Below are 21,986 nucleotides of genomic sequence, written 5' to 3'. Positions count from 1 at the left end.
AGGGGTCAAGATGCTATGTCTCTCATGAAATACTCACTACACAAATTCCCAACATGGACAGCAAGCTTACACCATTATAGTGAATGCCAGCACAAAATGGAGGACGCTGAGGACAACTGAGACACACACTTGGGGCAAAACAGGGAAGTTCTGTCAAAAGATAAGTTTTCTTAGTGTCTTTCCTCTTTTCCATTAATATGAGGATCAAACTATGAACTTTAGGGGAAAGGCAGCATTCTGGAAGACTCAGAATTTTTCATATTTTCTATTAATGCAATTTACTGATTGGGACCACTGCCCATTCATGTATTAAATAATTTGGCACCTACAGAGCCCTCACTGGGTGAGGAGTTTCTCTTCATTTTTTTACCGACTCCCTCTCACCTTTCTCCTCACCCTGAAACAAACTCCTGCATCTCCTCAGGTCACTCAGCCCAGCGGCTGCCCTGCTTATCTCAGATGTCAGTCCACTTCCTGTATAGAGACATCCGAGGGCAGGCGTGTGCCTCTCAGTGGGTTTCCTTAGCATCTCCCTTGGAGCATCTCCCTTTGTGTTTCAGTTTTTCCTTTCTGCCTCTCTCTTTCCTTTTACTTCTCTTTTATTTTTATTTTTATTTTTTTGAGATGGAGTCTCACTCTCTTGCCCAGGCTGGAATGCAGTGGGGTGATCTCGGCTCACTGCAACCTCCACCTCCTGGGCTCAAGTGATTCTCCTGCCTCAGCCTCCAAGTAGCTGGGATTACAGGCTCATGTCATCACACCTGGCTAATTTTTGTATTTTTAGTAGAGACAGGGTTTCACCCTGTTGGCCAGGCTGGTCTCGAACTACTGACCTGAAGTGATCTGCCCGCCTTGGCCTCCCAAAGTGCTGGGATTACAGGCATGAGTCACCGCACCCAGCTCTTTCTTTTTACTTCGAAAGCCAAGTAGTCCCTCCACACCCCTGAGGCTAACTCTCCCTGCTCATGAGTGATGTCACCTTCTCCCACCTCTTTGGGACCCACTGGGGCAATTGTTCTTTCCTGCTTTCATCGTTGCAGCAGAGGCAATGAGTGCTCACCAAGTCTCCCCGGGCCTCTCCTATGTGTCCCTGTTCCTATGCAGGTGGGCCAGCCTGAGGGACTCCTTCTGGGCAGTGGATAGTGGTGGAGTGATGTGGTCTTCACTAGGCTGAGGCAGCTAACAGCTGGCATGCTGCCTTCATCTCTCTCTTCCCCTCTGCCATGACCTTGGAAGCCAAAGGTCAAAAGGTGGTGGGACCAGATTTCTGAGTCACTAGATAGACTCCCACTGACCTGTACTTCACCTGGGCAAGAAATAAGCTTTTGCTTTGCTAAGCCATTGAGTCTTTTTACGAATGATCTCAGTCTTGCCAAGCCTGTCCTGGCTAATACTCATCTCTCCGTCTATCTGTCTCTCTGTCTCTCTCCTCTATCTCTCTCCATCCAAGTTCAAGTACCAACCCTTAGGACTTTGGTAAGTGCTAATACCATTTGGTGAATCCTTCCTGAGTTGCCCCAGTTGAAGCTTCCTTGCTTACATTGCAATGCTCCCACGTGGACCTATGGAGAGTTTTACATGTGCTATCTGACCAATCCTTACAAAATCATTAGTTTTACAGATGTAATTTCATTACCACACTCCTCATAGTTTTCTAGGAATCTTGTTGTACAGGCCTGTTTCCCACTATGACTGTAAACCCCTTGAAGGCAAGACTGTCACAATGAGCAAACATGTCTTTATTCCTGACTTCCTTCTGGAGGTTTACACTTGAATTCCCAATGTGTCCCCATGTTTCATCTTCCTTCCATGCCAGGCTGTACTGTTGACCGCCTATGCTACTTCTGCTCATGCAGCACCTTCACCTGGTGCCCATGTTTGAAATTTTGACTAAATAGCCTACCTTGCTTTTGGTCTAGTCAGTTGCCAAAATCTACAGATTTCACATATGAAATCTCTCAATCTGGCTTTCACCAGCTCCTTATTTAATTTTTATTTTTAATTAATTTTTTTTTTTTTTTTTTTTTTTTTTTTTTTTTTTTTTTTTGAGACGGAGTCTCTCTGTCGGCCCGGGCTGAGGTGCCAGTGGCAGATCTCAGCTCACTGCAAGCTCCGGGGCCTCCCGGCGTTTACGCCATTGTCCTGCCTCAGCCTTCCAGGTAGCTGGGGACTACAGGCGCCTGCCACCTCGCCCGCGCCTAGTTTTTTGTATTTTTTAGTAGAGAGGGGTTTCACTGCTGTTAACCAAGAAGTCCGTCTCCTGACCTCGGATCCGCCCATCTCGGGGCCTCCCTAAAGCCCCAAAGTGCTGGGATTACAGGCTTGAGCCACCGCGCCCGGCCTATTTTTTAATTTTTTGAGATGAAGTCTTGCTCTGTCACCCAGGCTGGAGTGCAGTGGCGTGATCTCAGCTCACTGCAAGCTCCGCCTCCCGGGTTCCCGCCATTCTCCTGCCTCAGCCTCTTGAGTAGCTGGGACTATAGGCAACCGCCGCCACGCCCGGCTATTTTTTTGTATTTTTAGTAGAGACGGGGTTTTAACGTGTTAGCCAGGATGGTCTCGATCTCCTGACCTCGTGATCCACCTGCCTCGGCCTCCCAAAGTTCTGGGATTACAGGCATGAGTCACTGCGCCTGGCCCACCAGCTTCTTATTTTTAAATCCCAAAGCCACCACTCTCATTTTGGCCCGTGTGGTCTTTCTTAATACACTCCTAGGAGCTTTCCTAGGCCCTGGTTTTCCTTGTTCCCATTCATTTCAGAGACTCCTATCAGATTAGCATCCCCCAAACTCCGAATTCATTATTTCTTTTCTCAAATGTGCTTAACGGTTCTTTTCCATCTGTTTAATTAAGTGGCCTTCACAAACAACCACAATCGGGCCCAGTCTACTTTTCCTATCTCATTAATCTCTCCTCCCTCCTGGACCAAGTGATGTTCTCTCAACTATTTAGTTGGGTCCACACTTTCCCAACTTCCTGGCTCCTATCTTCCTGAATGCATTCCTACCCCTGACTGTAGAAATCCTATTCATTCTGGGAAATTTGCTTTTTTAAAATTTTACTTTAAGTTCTGGGATACATATGCAGAATGTGTAGGTTTGTTACACAGGTATATATATGCCATGGTGGTTTGCTGCACCTATCAACCTGTCATCTAGGTTTTCAGCCCCAAAAGCATTAGGTATTTGTCCTAATGCTCTTCCTCCCCTTGCCCCCCACATTCCAACAGGCCCCAGTGTGTAATGTTCCCCTCCCTGCGTCCATCTACTATTAATGGTATGTGTGTTCCCTTTAACAACTATTCATTTTACTACTATTCACCTTTAACTTCCCTTTTTCATAAATGTTGGGTCATGAAGTCATGTCACCAGTTTATGGGAGCAAAGATATTTCCAATTGAACTTAATGCTAAAAATCTAGAGAGCTGCCATGGTATTTCTTAGAACTCATAAAATGGGTGTAAAATTATCTTGTCCTCTTCTGTTTTTATTTTATTCCTGACCCAGGCAATGACTCTAACATTAATGTTAGTTCATTATAAGTGATTCATAGAAAAATAGTTGTTTGGCTAAAAGCAAGAATATATTTTAAATTTATCAAATCAGGATATGAAGGTTTAGCAAATCATAGAGTCAGATTTCAGATTATATCCTTGTCTTTTCTTTGCAACTCATAATGTAGTCAATTGTAGTACATTTGTACTACAATGTAGTACAAAATGTAGTACATTTTGTAGTCAATTGCTGGCTGTCTTAGTCTGATTGGGCTATACAAAATACCTGAGACTTGGTAATTTATAAACAACAGAAATTTATTGCTCATAGTTCTGGAGGCTGGGAAGTCCAAGATCAAGGCACCAGCAGATTTGGTGTTGGTGGGGACACATTCTATTTGAAAGGGGCCTCCACCAGACACTAGGTGTTCTTGCATGACAGAAGGGACAAACAGGCTCCCTCAAGCCTCTTTTATAAAGGCACTGAAGAGCCCTCAGGACCTAATCACCTCTCAAAGGATGCATCTCTTAATATGGACACATTGGGAATTAGGTTCCAACATACGAATTTTAGAGGGACACAAATTTCGGATCATAGCACTGGTGGAATAATTTACAACTTCTGGTAAAGCAATGTGCTTAACCAAAGAAGTTTCATGAAACAAATATGCCTGTCATTTACACAAATGAAGCCAATGATCTTCAGTAGGATCAAAAACCAATTAGACAACTTGGATGAATCTTAAGAGAATTATGCTGAGTGAAAAAATAAGACCAATCTCAAAAGGTTACAAACTATATAATTTAATTTAAATAGCATTTTTGAAATAAGAAAATTATAGATATGGAAGTCAGTGGTTGTCAGGGGTTAGGGATTGGGAAGGAGGTGTAGGGAGGGGGTGGGTCTGGCTCCAAAAGGGCAGCAAGTGGGAGGTGTGTAATGTATGAATGTGGTGTTTACATGAAGCTGCACAGGTGATAACATTGCATAGAAATATATATACACACACACCCTGAAATTTGAATAAACTCTGTGGATTGTACCAAGGTCAATTTCCTAGCTCTGTTGGTATACTATAATTAGGCAAGGTGTTACCACTGGGAGAAGGGCTGGGTGAAGAAGCTCTTAACTTCTCTATATATTATTTTGAAGCTTCCTGTGAACCTGTAATTATTTCAAAATAAAAAGCTTAAAAATCAGACCTTTCCTTGTCATACTAGAGAAGGATCTGCAAACGAGGTCAGGAGGTAACACAAGTGTATTAGTCCATTCTCATGCTGCTAATAAAGATATACCTGAGACTGGGTAATTTAAAAAGGGAAGAGGTTTAATTGACTCACAGTTCTGCATGGTTGAGGAGGCCTCAGGAAACTTACAATCATAGCGGAAGGCCAAAGGGAAGCAAACACATCCTTTTTCACATGATGGCAGAAAGAGGAAGTGCCAACAAAAGGTGGGAAAGCCCCTCATAAAATCATCAGGTCTCATGAGAACTCACTTACTGTCATGAGAATAGCATGAGGATAACCGCCCCATGATTAAATTACCTCCCACCAGGTCTCTCCCACAACACATGGGGATTATGGAAACTACAATTCAAGATGCTTTGGGTGGGGTCACAGTCAAACCGTATCAATAAGTAAGAAAAGTGGCTAGCAGAGGCAAGGTTAGTGCTGTGGCCAATGTCAAGGATGCAGCTGCTCTTTAACTCCTGCCACGGGGGACCTGTGTGCCTGGAATTGCTGAGTCTTCTGAGTGCTGTTGTTTTTATAAAATGCTGCAAATCTAAATTTCTAATAAAATTCTGACTTTTAAATATTAACAGCTATTTTTCTTTTGTTTCTTTCTTTCTTTTTCTTTTTTTTTCTTTTTTTGAGATAGAGTCTCGCTCTGTTGCCCAGGCTGGAGTGCACTGGTGCGATATTGGCTCACTGCAACCTCTGGCTTCTGGGTTCATGCAATTCTTGTGCCTCAGCCTCCCGAGTAGCTGGGACTACAGGCGCATACCACAATGCCTGGCTAATTTTTGTATTTTTAGTAGAGACGGGGTTTCGCCATATTGGCCAGGCTTGTCGTGAACTCCCGACCTTGTGATCTGCTCACCTTGGTCTCTCTTTTGAACACTGTAAAGGCCAAACTAGAAAGCTAGATTTGTGTGCAATGGCCATTCATGTGCAAACTCAGCTTCCAGACAGAGGTTCATTTTGGCTCCCAGATAAATGCCATCCTCAACAATCTGGTAATCTCAGTGCACAGCTCACACTGGTTTGTAATCTCTTAGGAAACAGGGAGAAATGGTCACTTTTGAGGCAGTAAATGTTCTTATCAGGCCACTAATGAAAATGTCTTAAGCCACCAATCATTGACAGGGAGTCTGAAGAATGTCAGCATTCATTTGATTGCAGCTCAGACTGATGCTGCTGCGACTGGAATCTCCTGTTTACTCTGTCCAAGACCTTCACAACCACTTCGTCAGTATGCTGTCTAAGGCGTAGTAGGTGCTCAGTCTGTGTTGTTAGAAATATTCATTTGTTCTTCCTCAGCTGTCTTAGTGCTTGTACATTTTAAAGCTAAAAGAGATCTACAAAAACTGAGAAAATGAACTAAAATCTGGTATCTTATGCCACAGTTTTCATGTGGCTGATGCAATGGCCTGGTGACTATGCTTTATACATAGATGCCAGCAGTACCCTTATAATCTGTGTCTCTATTTGAAGCTTTGAATATAAGCCTCTTACTCATTATCAAAAAATGAGTTGATCAAGGTGCTGGTAAGATCCTCATTCCAGTTTTGGTTCCTTAAAGTCTTTATCATCTCTGCCCTGTTAAATATCCAGAATCTAGACACTCCTTCCTCCCCAACTCCCAACCAGGCCATCTGACTCAAAAGAAGTGAAAGGAGGACATAGTATGTTCTTCACAACTTACAAAACAGCTCCAAGCACACTATCTGTGAGTCAGTAACACCCCAATCCACCTCCGCACATTTCAAAAGCACCATGTGCACTAATCAGACATCCGTGTCCAGTCTAGTAGCCTGGGTACACTCAATTCCTTCATGGAGTGCCGAGAAAAATTCCGACCTTTCAGCTTTTAAAATTTCATCTATGGCCTAATTATACATTCTCAAAATCAAATTTAAAATGATTAAGTGATTCATTTCCATTAATTCTGTTCTCTTTCCCCAAAGTCATCTGCTAATAAGAGTCCAGAGAATGTTTTCTAATCCTCCTTTAAAAAAGAGACTATTTGTAGGTATTACATAAATATATATCAGTAAGAGGTCTTTCTTGTTTGCCATTTTTCACAAAGCTCTTTAATATGTAGACTTTTAAAAGGGTTGGTTCTCAGCCTTGAAAATTATGCTAATGATGTAAGAGCAATAATTCAAATTGTAGCCACTAATTTCTCTAAGGGAAAATATGCACAGACCCTGGGCTCTACGTTTGTTTTAACTAATTATCATGTATTTACTTTTTCGTTAGTCCAGTAATTTTTCTTTCAATTCAGAATTAAGCAATATGACACTGAATTATATAAAGGCCTGTTTAGCATAGCAGACACACCTCATCATTTCCTAGTATTCTGATTTACAGCTCTTAAAATGCACAACCGAGAGGCTGTCTATATGCCCTTTTGTATTTATATTCCATCATGCAGTCACCTCAATAACTTATGCATTCTCAGAAGGTCTACCTAGCAATTAACTCCAGTCTTTTCTAACTCACCATCTCATTATGTAAAGTGGATTTGAACATAAACTTTATTAGCAACTTTCAGTTCTAATTCCTTATTTACCCCACCCCCACTCTGCCGAACAATGTCAGTTTATATGTGACAAAAATGCTTTGGAAAATGGCAGTTTAAAAATTCCATGTTGGACTGGCAGCACATTTAGTAATTAGTTTTTGCACAGCTAAAGCATGTGACCCAGTTCGTCACAGAAATGGAAACGAATCGAATTCTCCCTGCTTTACAACATAGCCTTTTGACTATGTTTAGGAGGAAAAGACAATGAGGAAATCTATCATTTTTATTCAAAAGGTCAAAATCTAAAAACAACAAAACAAAACCCAAACCAACCAACCCAAACTCCTTTGCTAAAAGGTAAAGGACTTCTTAGTATCTCTTCTTCAAACTCGAGAAAGAGGAGGGCCAACTTGCAGACTTTCCTCACACATATGAAGTGTATCAGGTGAATAGTTGAAATGGGGTTTAATGTACATGTTCTTGTGGTAAAGAACCAAGGGGGCTGATGAAGGTTCTCATAAAACTAAAGGAATGGCAGCACCTGAAGACAAAGTGTCCACTGTGTGACAGGGAGATGCCTGCAACTGACTTACCAACGTCGGGGTCCACGGCTTGAACTCTGGTCAACAGAGCCTTGGTGGCTGTGTTCTCATAGACGCAGGCGTTGTAGTGGTCAGAAGAAAACACAGGGGGGTTATCATTCACGTCCTCCAGGATTAGGTGGATGTTCGACTGGCAGAACCTGCCACCCCCGTCAGTGGCTTTGGCCATCAGGCTGTACACAGGGACCCTTTCCCGGTCCAACAGAGCCAAGGTTTTTAACTCGCCTGTGAAAATAAATGGCAGCACGATTGGTCTGAGTTTTTAAAAACTGTCTTTCTTTGGAGAGCAGAGGACCAATTATATACACAATTCTCAACATAGGAAGGACTAATGTCATTTGGCCCAGGTGTCCCATACTTTAAAATGTAGCAAATCCAACAATTTATGTGTCATGGAAAGATGTATGGGATTCTAGATGCAAAAACAAAACAGCTGTGTGACCTTCAAATTAATTAATCCCTTTTCGAAACCTCTGGTATAAGGGGCTCTTTCTTTTGGCTACATGGAGAAGCCTCAAACCTCTTTAAACCTCTCAAGATCTACACTGGAGATCAGTCTCTGGATTTCTGCTATATGTCCAGAAAACACACAGAGAATGGACTTGTATCTCTAGCTCTCTGATGGTCAATATTGTCAACAACCCACAGACCCAGAAGGGCAGTCTCTTCGCCTCCAGATATTCAACTTTTTACTCCATCATTTGCAGGAAAACAGGTAATGAAAACAGAAGCTGGCTTTAGGGGAGCAGGGTCTTGAAGGACCCCGATTGTGCAAAGGTTAACCCTTAACTTGCTGGATTGTGGAAGGGCCTGACGTTGCTTCGGGAGGAGTCAAGTGGGAGAAAACTTGAGGAGCATGGAAAAGCAGCTCCTTAGCATCCCACATGGAGCAATGTTATGTCTGTATTTTAACCACTGGAATAGCTGTATTGGTGCTGGATACCAGCTTGTGTGCAGATATTTTTGTTGTTTAAGTTTCACAAGATAATGACAACAAGCACAGTGACAAACCTGAATAAATGTTATTTGGTGGAAAATATGACTCATGAAATATTATTACTCCTAAATAAAATGAGTAGATATTATTTGGATGAAGCCCCTATATTTATTAATTTATTAATTTATTTTATTTATTCATTTATTTTGAGACTGAGTCTTGCTCTGTCACCCAGGCTGGAGTGCAGTGGCACCATCTCTGCTCACTGCAAGCTCCGCCTCCCGGGTTCACACCATTCTCCTGCCTTAGCCTCCCGAGTAGCTGGGACTACAGGTGGCTACCACCATGCTCAGCTAAATTTTTTTGTATTTTTAGTAGAGACGGGGTTTCATCGTGTTAGCCAGAATGGTCTTGATCTCCTGACCTCATGATCCACCTGCCTTGGCCTCCCAAAGTGCTGGGATTACAGGCGTGAGCCACTGCGCCTGGCCGAAGCTACCTATATTTATTAAAGGAGTTCATCTTTTAGCTTCCTGGCCATGGCCAGCCAGTTCTCGGATACAGGCTGGATCATTTCCCTCTCCTACTCAAAAAGCATCCAGGGCATTTGATTGGAACATTCAAGACACTCCACAATCTGGCCTAAAGTAGTTTTCCCTCCACTTTTGTATATGACATTACCTGGATGCGCTATGCTCTGTGCTCATGCTGTTCCTACAACTTGCAGTTTCCTGTTTAAGCCACTGGGAATTCTGACTCAGTTCAAATGCTAGTTCTTCCTTTAAGCAGTTTCCTTGTCTTATCAGAATATTAGTTACATCTTCATCTGTGCCCAGATATGGCTCCCCTTATGTTTCTCCTGAACACTCATTTCATTGTGCCTTACATTATTATTATTAGTTTACTTGCCTGTCTTCCCTACTGGATTATAATATCCCTTGGGCATGATTTATTTTGTTTATCTTGGAGTCTACCACAAATATCCCATAAAGTGCTTTTATGTCTACTGGCTACTCAATAAATATTACCTATTGAATAGATAATCATCAGGCCCATATAGGTGAGTACTATATTCCCATGAAGCTAAGTCAGTGCTTCCTTGTAGGATGCAACTTCTTATGGGAGTGGGGCAGGGAGGAGCCACTACCTTTTTGGAGGCTCAATAGTCAGTTATTGTTCACTAGAATCAACACAACACTGAAAATATGCAAGCCAGCCAATCTTTATGCTTAAATTAAAAATGTCATCAGATGGGTCATCCAATCTACAAAACTAAAATAATTTGCCTCCATATAAAAGGCTTTTCCATTAGCTCTGGCCTTCAATGCAGGCATCTGCCTTTAGTACCTTATCAATTTTACCTGAATGTACAACCAAGCAAATCTGAGGGCTCATAGGTTTGGATAAACTAGGCAAGCAAGTTTGATAAAAACTAGACAATTGTGTTAATAAGAACCAGAAAGGGACCCTAAAGACATTTCAAAGTGAGAAAAATTCTCCTTCCTATGAATTGCTGTCTGGTTTTTATGGCAACCTGCATTTGTGATATAACTTCATTTATACCTGTTACGAGCATATACCTTAAAACTTACAGATATGAGAAACAAGAGAAGCAAACAGAGATGTCTCCTTACTTGATGCTAATAAATGTAGGTAAAGTCTGGGCAAGTTTTACAAAGGAAATAAAAAGTTTCTGTGGTCCAGAGCACCCATATTTGGATGTGCTCCTATAATTTCTTAGAGCCCAAGATACTGAGCATCATATTCTTGGGGTGCAGAGGATGATACCCCAAAGTATCATGCTTTGGCATGCTGAGAACCTTCAATTAAAAAAAATTTGGAAGGCCTTAAAGCTGCCTTAGAACCAAGAACTTTCAAACTTTCTCTTATTACCCTCATCTCTCTCAAGTGCAGGTGAAGACTCTCTTTGAAATTTCCTCATCTGACTAAGAAAACTTCTTTCCAAAAGAAATGCATTTGTCTTAGGATCCCCCTGCATAGAAATCTCATCAAACAGCCGGGAAAGATTGACCACTAGAGAAGAGAAAAGAGACAAAGAGACTAAAAGTCATCACCACATCCAGACAGATTTTCCAGCTCTTCTTCTGAGGGCAGCTCCGAGAGATTAACTGGGAGACTTTATCTGCATAACTAGATAACCTTTGTTCACAGTCAGTTCAATCCCTTACCTTCCCAACTTTTTCCAGTTCCATTGAGTTTCCTAGGAGAATTATTTACAGAATAATGGATGCCCTCCAGGTTATTCACTTCTCCTAAAAATCATTGACTACTCCTCTAAAATTGCCTACAGTCCCCCAACTTCCCTCTCCCCTAGCCTTAACCATCTCACCCTTCTTTGAGTCTCTTATTTTTGGGGCTGTGGTACCCGTGTTCACATAAGTAAATCTATATGCCTTTTCTCCTGTCAATCTGTCTGTGGTCAGTTCATTTCAGCAAACATTCAGAAAGGATGGAAGGGAAATTTTCCCTCCATCCCTATAAGAGCAAGTATACTACTAACTATTTACTAGTGATGAGACCACGTAAGTTTAACTTCTCTCATGGATTAACAATGACATTTACCCAAAGAATAAATTTCAGCTTACCACTTTCTGGATCTAGAAAAAATTCACTGTTTCCAGATCCATAGAGTGAGTATCGTATATCTCCATTGGATCCAATATCAGCATCCTTTGCACTGACTTTCAGGATGATTTTATTTGATGGAATGTCTTCAGGAAGTAATGCTGTATATGCAACCTGGACAGAGGTGAAGAAAGGTAATAAAAATAATTAGTATTTGTGGGGGCAATTGCCATATTTAGCATTATATAGGATTTCTTTAAAAATTCATTTATATAATTTAGCTTTTGTTATTTTTTCCTTCACTACAGAAACATATTACAATATATTATGAAACATCATATATCTGCTACTCTACCACTCCCATGCTTATTCATTTAACAAATATTTATTGAGCATCTACTATGCGTTAAGTACCATTCTAGACACTAAGAGTACCATGGCAAAGAAAACAGAAGAACATCCCCACTCTTGTGGAACCATAACACACACCACACATTGACCATATTTGTCTGTTTTTCTCTTGAGCCCCAATGAGTCCTAGGAATTCTCTTCAACTCTTTAAAGAGCCACTACCAGCATTTGGCATTAGTATGAGAGACTAAATCTATTTGCAATACTTTTCTAATCTATAGGACATCAATATTGTCTCTCGGTCTACATGATAGAAAAGAATAAATAGTGATTTAATTTCGGTATGCGAAAACATAAAATCTAGTACTTGTACCTTGCATTGACATTATGTTTTATATAGTAGTAGAAAGGCCGCTTCACAAGGAACTGGAGACCAGTGTTCAGCACCAACATTACCACTAACCAAATGTGTAAACTTATATAAACAAGTTAACATCCTGTAGAGTGGTCCATTTCTCTTTTATGATATCAGTGATTTAAACAGAATAAGTACTAAAGTGCTTTATGACTTACTCAAAAAATTATTTAAGACATTTTTTTTTTTTTGGTGGGGGCAGGGTACAAAATTAGGTATCTGATCTTACTACCTATACTCTTTTCGTGTTTTCAATATTTCTTCCTAAACGTCACCTCCTACCCTCTTATACCCAATTGCAGATAAGAGCAGAAGTTTTCCTGGCCTTAAGAAGCAAAGTGAAATGGGCTTTGATTTAATTTTGGAGAAGCACAGTAAAAGCAGAGCCCTATTCCCAAATCTCACCTGCTCACACACTGGGCTATTGTCATTCACATCACTGACGCTCACTTCCACCATGGCCTGTGTGACAAAAAGCCCGTCAGTGGCAGTGATATTGAGAAAGTAAATGTCCTGTTCTTCTCTGTCTAGAGGCCTCTTCACATAGACCTTCCACTCACTTTGCACCAGGCCCAGGGCAAACCTTCCTCGAGGGTTTCCTCCTGCAGTTAAAAAAACAGAAGAGCTTTTGAAGATGTGCAATGAAATGTCTTAATCTACACCTATCTTGAGAGGTGCATGTGGAGTCATCCAGGTACTCCTCAAACTGTATCATTTAGGATACTAAAAAGATACTGAAACTCCCTTTGATTCTGGGGCAACAAAGCATGATATTTACATGCTTGGCTTCTGTGAAAAGCAAAACAGTAACTTTCCAAGATAATAAAATCCACTTAGAGAAGCTGGAGATGATCTCTTGTTTAGTTCCCCTTAAGAACAATCAAATTCAAACTGTGAACAATCAATGGTCTTCTCAGGCTGACACAATTGTCTTTCCACTTAGTCTCAAGAGAGGATGTAAAACACTCTAGCTCTTGTTACCAAGACAATTTCATTAGCCGTTGATTATGCAGTCAAGGAAAGGCAGTTAGTTCTATTAAGGAATCTTTTAATGAAGGCTTTATCATAGAGCTGCGCTCTTCTCATAAGAACTGGAGTTTGGGGGAGAAAAGTTTTCACGACAGAGGAAGTCCCATTAGTGTTAAATAGCCCTAATGAGGGGTCATTTAAAAAGCAGTTCAAAGATAAGCATTGCAATTAGATCAAATGTATCAGAGTGAAGCTGGGGAACATGGAAGAAAAGAAAACAGATGAAGTGGAACAGCTTTTTAAGATGCTGAAGCACTGACAGCGGTCCCAGCAATATGACTTTTCCACATCATTAAGGTACATGGGGGCAAAAGCAGCTTGGGGAACAAGACAGGAGGAGGAAGGAAGATCACAACCTTGACATAATCTGCAAGAGGGGAAAAATGTCATTTCAGATACCGAGAAAGACTGGGCAAGACCGCTGGCAATAAGTCAGGAGTCAGGTTTGATGATCACTATTTCATTTATTTGGACATTCAAGTATTTATCATATACTCTGGGCCAGGCATTGTTCTAGGCAGCAGGGCTATGTCAGTGGACAAAACCAGCAAAGATATCTGCTGTCACGGCAGAGATCACATTCTGGAGGGAAAGACTGAAAATAAACAAATAAGGAAACTATACTGCATACTGACTACTACTTCATTGAAAACGTGGAGCCATATCCTCTACTTACAACGAATCTTTACAAAGCAGAGGGCAAATATCAGGGTCCTACTGAAGAGACGGAGTGGGATTCTGAGTGCCAGACCACATTCTTGCTTATAAGGCAAGGGGCTGCTTACTCTGAGGGCCTCAGCACTGGGAGTGGGGGCAAGTCACAGTGGAATACAATGAAACCAAATCAGCCAGACAGTGTAGAAAAGGTGAGAGGTGCATATTCCTCTGGGGCAGTGGTTCTCAACTGGGGACGACTGTGCCCATCCCCTCTGTGGGGATATTTGTCAATGTCTGGAGACATTTTTGCTTGTCACTTTGGTGGGAGGGAAGTGATGGTGGTGGTATGTGCTACTGGCATTTAGTGGGTAGAGGCCAGGGATGCTGCCAAACATCATACAGTGCAAAGGACAGCCTCCCTCAGCAAAGAATTGTCTGGCCCCAAATGTCAATAGCAGTGTGGCTGAGCAACCCTGCTCTAGGGAGCTTCAGGGTCCTCCCTGGGATATCACTTTCCTCCACCACTGGCCAGGATTCAATTATACTTTAGTTGAATATTATTTCAACGCACACAAATTTAACCTCTCTATTAAATGCTTTCAGTGCAGGCCCACACTGTTCTTTTGTTACATGAAATGATTAATGGTACTTTGTTAATCGGAGGCAGCACAGCCAAGTTGTGTTACATCAAGAGCAAAAGTTAAATCTAATTAAAATCAGTTGGTGGTTGGCACTGCTAATAGTAACAGTAGCTTTAAGCTATTCTGTACTCATTACTTTGCTAAAGTCAATGGGATAGTCCCTTTAAATCATCCATTGACAATTCAGAGGCTATCTATAAATAATTAAGGCTGAGTATTTTACAGTTTTTCCAAATAGAAAAGGACCCTTCAGAATGCCTAAGAAGCTTTTTTTTTTCTGAAAATAAATGCAAATGAATTAAAGTGATGCTTCACTCACCTCTTTCTTCAACACTATCTTTCACATTTTAACTGCAGAAATACATATTTTAATGAAAACAGAAAGTCTCAGATAAATCATAAAATGCATAGTGTTTCAAGGGGAAAACATCACCAAGAGAACTGTCCCATAAAGAAAAAGGAAGAGAATCATGCTGAAAAGTGTGACAGCCCCAAGCATTGACACGTTTGCTCTACTGTGGATCTTATTCTGCAGTGATTAATTAACTTTCCTACTAACATACTTAAGCAGAGTCTATGTCCTAAGAGCATTCTAATTAATTCATTTTTCACTCTGAATGATGTAGTTTTTCTAAAGGGAAGACATCTGACTGCAAGTATTGATGATTCTTTACAATCTTTTGGCACTTTGTTTATGTTCTGCCTTTGAATGTGACAACATCAAAATATTAGTTTTAACCCATCCCCAAATAGTTTTTAGGAAGAACATTCCCACACTGCCAACCCTCTCCTCTTTCAGCTAAAGGTCAGCTGCCCCCTGGGAAACTACTCTGAGATGAAATCCTTAGCCTCTCAGGGCAACAGTGACATTTTTCTGTGCCTTCCTAATGACTGACTTTGTCTATCTTGGCTTTCCCCTTGAATTGCGACTTGCTAGTCTGAAAGACAGAAAAGAAATCCAAAAAAAATTTGGTTGTCAGAAGAAATACCCCTTGATTTGTAGTTATAATATAGGATTTCTCAGGGAAGGATCAAACCATGCCATCTAATGTGTGTACGTGGGTGCACATGTGTTGCTATGGCCAGGAGAAGTGTGCATGTGAAGCCTATTGTGATCAAGCCATTTGTTTTGCTCAGTATTGCAAAAGGTAGAAAAAAGGAACATGCTTAAAAGCAGAACCTCTCCACCAGAAAGTTGTTATTTTCATTCCTTCAACTGAGATATTTGGCTGGACTCCTTTTTAAATAGGAAGAGGTGACACAAAGACTAGTTACCAATGTGGGTAACACGTTTACGACAAACCTGTGTACTCCAAACTAAGGCTGAGTTAGCAATAGCCAACAAGCAAAAAATGCAATCTACTCAGAGATCCTTTACTCAGCTCCAGAGAGGCTTCATTACACTCGACTCCTTATCCCATCTTCCTCCTCTCTTTACTCTTCTCCCTGCCATCTTCCATCTTTCTTTATAAAGCAGAGCACGTAATGAAAACTATGGGTGTTTACTCACCTGTAATATGGTAGCTCACTTGGCGATTAATGTCAGACGTATCTCTGTCCCAGGTGCTGAGGACGGCTACCACCTCGCCCGGTGGGTCGCTCTCCTTCACATTCCCTCGGTACACTTCCTGCACGAAGACTGGTGCATTATCATTTATATCTGTCACTCTGACAGATACCAAGGCCGTGGAGGAAAGAGAGAATGCCTCTCCAAGGTCAGAGGCCACCACAGAGAAGGTGAATGTGGGGTCTGTCTCATGATCTAGGTCCTTCAAGGTACTGATCCAGCCCGTGTTGCTGTCAATATTGAATGCTTCCATTACCTTTTCGGGCTGGGAATCTGAGTGGAGGGAGTAAGTGACTTGTCCATTGGCGCCCCAGTCCATGTCAATAGCTCTCACTTGTGTGAGTTTGGTGCCAACAGGCATCCCTTCCATTATAATGGTGTCGTAGCTTGAAGTTTCAAAGACTGGCTTGTTGTCATTCAAATCCAATACCTTGATATCTACATCCACAGTAAACACAATGTCTACTTTGTCCAGGGGTATAGTGGCTGCTACTTTAAAGTGGAAAGCTGGGCTGGTTTCATGGTCAAGGCGTTTGTCAAGTTTAATGGTGCCTGTTTCCTGTTCTATGACGAATATGCCCCCTTTGTTATTTTCTGGCCGTTCCCCATTAACTGTGCTGAACCGGACATTCTGACTGGGCAAAATTCTCAGGGTATCCACTGTACTCCCAATGGCTGTATCTTCTGCAATGGTAAAGGAATACTGAGACTGGGTGAATGATGGCAAGAATGTTTCAGGGGGCAAGACGTGGATATAGACAGGAATGAGGGAGTGCTTTACGGGGATGCCCCCATCTACTGCTTTGACAAAGAACGAAAGCACTGTATTTTTCAGCTGGTTAAAATTACCCTTTGTGACCATCCAGCCATTGTCAGGATCGATTTCCAGGAGGTCAGCCACTGAAACAGAGGCCTCGCTATAGAGGGAATAAGTAATCCTTGAATTTACTCCATCATCGGGATCTATGGCTTGAACTTGAGTGACCAAATGGCCCCTTCCAACATCTGCCCTGACACTGGCTCTATATTCCACTGTCATGAACTGAGGAGCATTGTCATTTTCATCCACAATAATCACTCTCACAGTGCAGAAAGTTGTTCTCCCTCCACCATCAAGGGCCCTCACAAAAATGCTAACATCCCCTTCTAGAGGGTTTTCCCGGTCTAGCCTTTCTGTGGTGATGACCTGCCCATTGCTGTCTATGAGGAATCGATCCTTGGCAAAGTCATTGATGATGGCATAGCTGATCTGCCCATAAGTCCCTGGATCACCATCTGTGGCTCGAACATGAATTACCTTTGTTCCTGCAGCCGCGTTCTCTCTCACCTCAGCTACGTATGTGCTTTGTGAAAAGGCAGGGCTGTACAAGTTAGCCCCAAGTACCCTAATATGCACCTGTGCGGTACTGGTGAACAACCCATCAGAGACAGACACATTGAGACTGTACAGAGGCTCCATCCGCTGCTTCCGGTGGTTGGACAATGTGATAACTCCACTCTTGCTGTCCATCAGAAAGCTCGTCCGGTCATTCCCAGATAAAATGCTATATTCCAACCGGTCAAAATCAGAGCTGTCTGCATCAGAGGCCTGTACACAGGTTACAAAATGGCCCCGGGGAGCTAATTCACTCACGTATGACTCATAAATGAGCTGATTAAAAACTGGAGGGTTGTCATTTACATCAGAGATGTAGATATGAACCAGAACCTCACTGCTCAGTGATGGGAAGCCACTATCTGTTGATCTGACTTTCAAAGTGCAGTGTTGTACTAACTCATGGTCCAGCATCCGTGCTGTCAGGATTAAGCCACTTGAGCTATCTATGTGAAAATAATCTGTGCTATTGTAGGTATCCTGGACAATCTGATAATGTACCATTTTATTGTTTTCTGAGTCTGCATCAATAGAGACAATTTGTAAAACAGGTGTCCCAATAAGAGATGCTTCTGATAGTGTTGTATTGTATGTGGGCTGATCGAAAATAGGGGGATTGTCATTTACATCATTAACTAGCAAGTCAACAGTGACTTCAGCCCTAGCACCAGTGAGGGCATCGCTGGCTCTTATTGTCAGCTTGTAAGCAGATGTAACTTCATAATCCAAAGGGCTAACAACTTTCAGGACCCCAGTGTCAAAGTCAATGTTAAACTGTTTAAAAGGGTCCCCATCAATAATGATATATATGATGCCTTGGCCCTCTGGACTGGTGGCATTGATGCTTAGGATGGGTGTGTTCATTCTGATGTCTTCACTGACAGATGCTGTATAAAAGGGTTTATCAAACACAGGCATTGCTTTGTTGACAATAGTGATGGGAAGCTCCACAGATGTAGACAAAGAGGGTTTTCCACCATCCTTGGCCAGGATGGTGACTCCATACTCAATGTTGGACAAGTCAGAGTTGAATGCTTCCTTTAAAATAACATTCCCTGAATTAGGGTTAATTTCAAAGTGGCCATAGTTGTCCTGTAGGACATATGTCACTTCTCCATTTGGACCTTTATCTTTGTCAATGGCTGTCACCTGATAAATCAGAGTCCCAGGTTCCGCATCCACTTGAACAGCAGCATAGTATGGGAGGCCCACAAAGACTGGAGAATTGTCATTTATGTCTTCAATGTTAACCCTGACCACCACTCTGGCCACTCGCAGATGGTCCAGCTCACGGCTGGCTTCTACCACCAGCTCATATAACTCTTGTTCTTCACGGTCAAAGGGGACTCCAGTCGTCTGAATGACCCCTGAGGTAGATTTTATCTTGAACTTATTTCCTGGGTTTAAGATGCTGTATTTTAAGGGCTCATTAAGGCGGTTTCCAACTGCATTGACAATAGCAACTTTGGTTATGTTAGTGTTGTTCTCTGAGATTGAGGTGGAATAGAAGCTTTGTGTAAAGTGGAGGCCACTGTCCATGGCTTCTTTAACCATGATGGTGACCATGGATGTACTGTAGAACTTTCCATCAGATACCTTAACTATCAGCATGTAGTGATCCTTGGAGAGGTTGTTGTTTTTTATGGTAAGCACTCCACTGTTTGAGTCAATTAAAAAATGATCCAAGCTGCCTTCCATTAGGCTATATGTCAGTTCAGGGGGTACCTCAGAGTCAGGATCTGTGGCACTAACTTTCAGAACCTCCACTCCGACATAGGTAGGTAGAAGTAAGACAGTCTCAAACACAGCCTGAGTAAAAACAGGCGGGTTATCATTCACATCTGTCACCTCAATGTTGACTTCAACGGGACTCTCTGCAGTCAATTGGGGGCTACCACTGTCTCTCACATGCACATGAAAATGGAAATGGGCAATGGTTTCATGGTCCAGGTTGGCAATTGTTCTAATTGCACCTGTACTGGAGTCCACCGTGAAAAACTTTTTGGCTGTCGACTCCACAATCTGATACACAAGCAGAGCATTCCGGTTGCTGTCAGCATCTGTGGCTCGAATCACCAGTGGGCTGTTATCCAAGCTCCTGACAATGCTATTAATTGGGGCAGCCTCACTTAGGCTGCCTGAGTATTGAGAAAAGAGAAAAACTGGGGCATTATCATTTTCATCAACAATCTGAATATTGACTGTAGCATTGGAAGCCATTCCTGCCATATTGGTGGCCTGAATGATGAGCTGATAAGAGGACGTGCGCTCATAATCCAGGGCCTTCCGAGTGGTGATGACTCCAGAATATGGATTTATGGTAAAGATCCCATTAATGTCTCCATCTTTGACTTCATAAATGAGGGTAGATTGACTGATGGCAGAGATTAGAATGACCGATGTTCCAATGTCAACATTTTCATTTACTTCTGCTTGGTAGTCTTTGTGAATGAACTTGGGGTGAGAATTGTCAGACATGGTGACAGAAATGCGCACAATTGCAGTGGCAGACATTGGTGGGGATCCCTGATCTGTGACTTTGATGGATAGGACAAACTGACCCATTGTCATCATGTCTGGTTCTTTGCAAATGGTGATGATGCCTAGGACCGGTTCGATCTTAAACGTGTTCCCAGTGTTCCCTAAAATACAGAAATCAATGGTGAAATGAGTTACATTGTGGGTCACTGAAATCTTTTTGATTAGCTTTTTATCTACAGGTACTTTACTGCAATGTGGCAAGTAGAAAGCAATTATAGTACTCATCTGTGTCATTCTGAAACGAGAGGCCTCTCTTTCAGGGGTACTGAAAAGCAACAAAAATGAGCTTCCCAGTTATATGGTAAATTTCAGATCAGTAGCTTCTAGATCCAGGTTAAAAACAACAGTGACAATAACACAGTCTTGTGTCATTCAAGTTGGTAAATAAGAGAGCCTGAAGGAGAGATTTTTTCTGCTAAGAATGTGTAGGATTTCCCTATTTCCAGCCTTGTGAGAAGACAGATAGATTGGGAAGCCCACATATGAATGCCACTGGTTTAGGTAGCAGTGTCATATTTTCTCTTCTAGGTTTAAAAGAAAGAGGGTTGTGGGAATAGTTTCAGAGCATTATAAAGTAGTCAGTTGTTTTCAGATTATCCCGAAAGCAAACTTTACTACATGGAATTGGTATTATTTCACCCTATCAAAAATGATTTTATTCAAAACACCACTTTGGTGAAGGGGTTTGTTCAGTCAGGCATGGAGAATTCTTGGCAGGTCATCATTTGCCTTGTAAGTGTGAGGAATTTTCCTGATTCCTCTTCTATTCTCCACTCATGCTCTACCCCTCTCCCATGCCTCTGAATGCACACATGCACACACCTAGACATAAAAGTAAACATACAAAGTTATAGGGCATTTGCTCAATCTGTAACCATTCTATTCACCAAGCATTTGAGATGTTTCTAGAGTACCAAGAAACTGTTAAGAATCTGAACCAGCACTGTAACCAAGAACATGAGACATAATCCTTGTGAAACTGAAACCTGGGCACCCCACTTTGACATAGCTGGCAGGGGAAGGGCTATGGCCATGACACTGCAGCAGTTTAGAGTTCTGCTTCAGAAATATGTGTTGGTTCGAAATCTGAGATTGTTGAGAATGAGAGAAATAACAGAGGAATAAAGAATGAGGAAGACACAATGTGGAGTATGTAAAGAAGGTAGGTGGCGACAGAGCTGAAAGGCGGTGGGTAGTGCGAAGTTGTATCCTTCATCAAGTTGTTTTTGCTTTTCTTATCAAGCTTTCTCATACTTCTCAAAGAACACACATACTTCCATGTTGAGATTCTTTCCAATCAAAAGTTAAAGATCTTGGTTATTCAACTCTATCTGGACTTTTCTTTCTTTTTGAACATTGTAGTATGATAGGCATATAATTTAAATGTTGGAATCATTAAAATAGGGACCAAGATTTTCAGGGCAGTTATAAGGTGTCTCTACATACTTCTTTCTACATGCTAGTTATATAGTTTTCCATGTCTGAACACAAAATGGTCATGTTCATGTAACATCTATTTCAAGAAGATACTTGCTTATTTTAAAAGACAAAGTATATCTAATAAAGAGGTCATTTTAATTCCAGCCCCCCAAATGTGAATATTAAACAATGTTGTCATTGATGTCGGCATGATTTATTACTTTGCAACCTAAACATGGCCATTTTATGATGACAACAATAAAAAGTTCAATGATCTTATGAGTAAACTTTCAAGCCTGCAATGAATAGTGTCATAGAATTGAGTGGCCAACAGGTGATTCACAGACCTTTGTAGGGGAAATCACTTCAACTAAGCAATGGTCACCTTCCAGTGATGGCACCAACATGCAACCTTGACTGATGAATGCTACTGGAGCCAGGGATCTTGGTGTTCACTGATTATGGTGCCCCACTGCAGAGTTTCTAGGTAAGTCCTCCCTCACTCCACACCCGGCAGATTTCTTCATACCCAGCAAGATATGCTACGGTGGAGATGATGGGGAGCCAGCTTTTGACCTCAAATATAATTTATGTTTTTTTTTTTTTTTTTTTTTTTTTTTTT

General features: G+C 41.7%; 1 protein-coding gene across 1 annotated transcript in view; it reads right to left on the bottom strand.

Moving 5' to 3' along the window:
- FAT3 (FAT atypical cadherin 3) overlaps positions 1-21,986 on the bottom strand; it is a 725,482-nt gene that overhangs the window by 80,865 nt on the left and 622,631 nt on the right. Inside the window, exons 10-13 of the mRNA XM_017851631.1 lie at positions 15,973-20,046; positions 12,541-12,737; positions 11,390-11,543; positions 7,838-8,071 (exon numbers count right to left, since the gene is read on the bottom strand). Of these exons, the coding sequence (XP_017707120.1) occupies positions 7,838-8,071; positions 11,390-11,543; positions 12,541-12,737; positions 15,973-20,046 (4,659 nt within the window). The remainder of the gene's footprint in view (positions 1-7,837; positions 8,072-11,389; positions 11,544-12,540; positions 12,738-15,972; positions 20,047-21,986) is intronic.

This window comes from Rhinopithecus bieti, unplaced genomic scaffold (genome assembly GCF_001698545.2).
Source record: "Rhinopithecus bieti isolate Rb0 unplaced genomic scaffold, ASM169854v2 scaffold_32422, whole genome shotgun sequence".
Taxonomy (NCBI): domain Eukaryota; kingdom Metazoa; phylum Chordata; class Mammalia; order Primates; family Cercopithecidae; genus Rhinopithecus; species Rhinopithecus bieti.
Note: the sequence above shows the minus strand (reverse complement) of the source record. Positions and strands in the feature narration are given on the sequence as shown.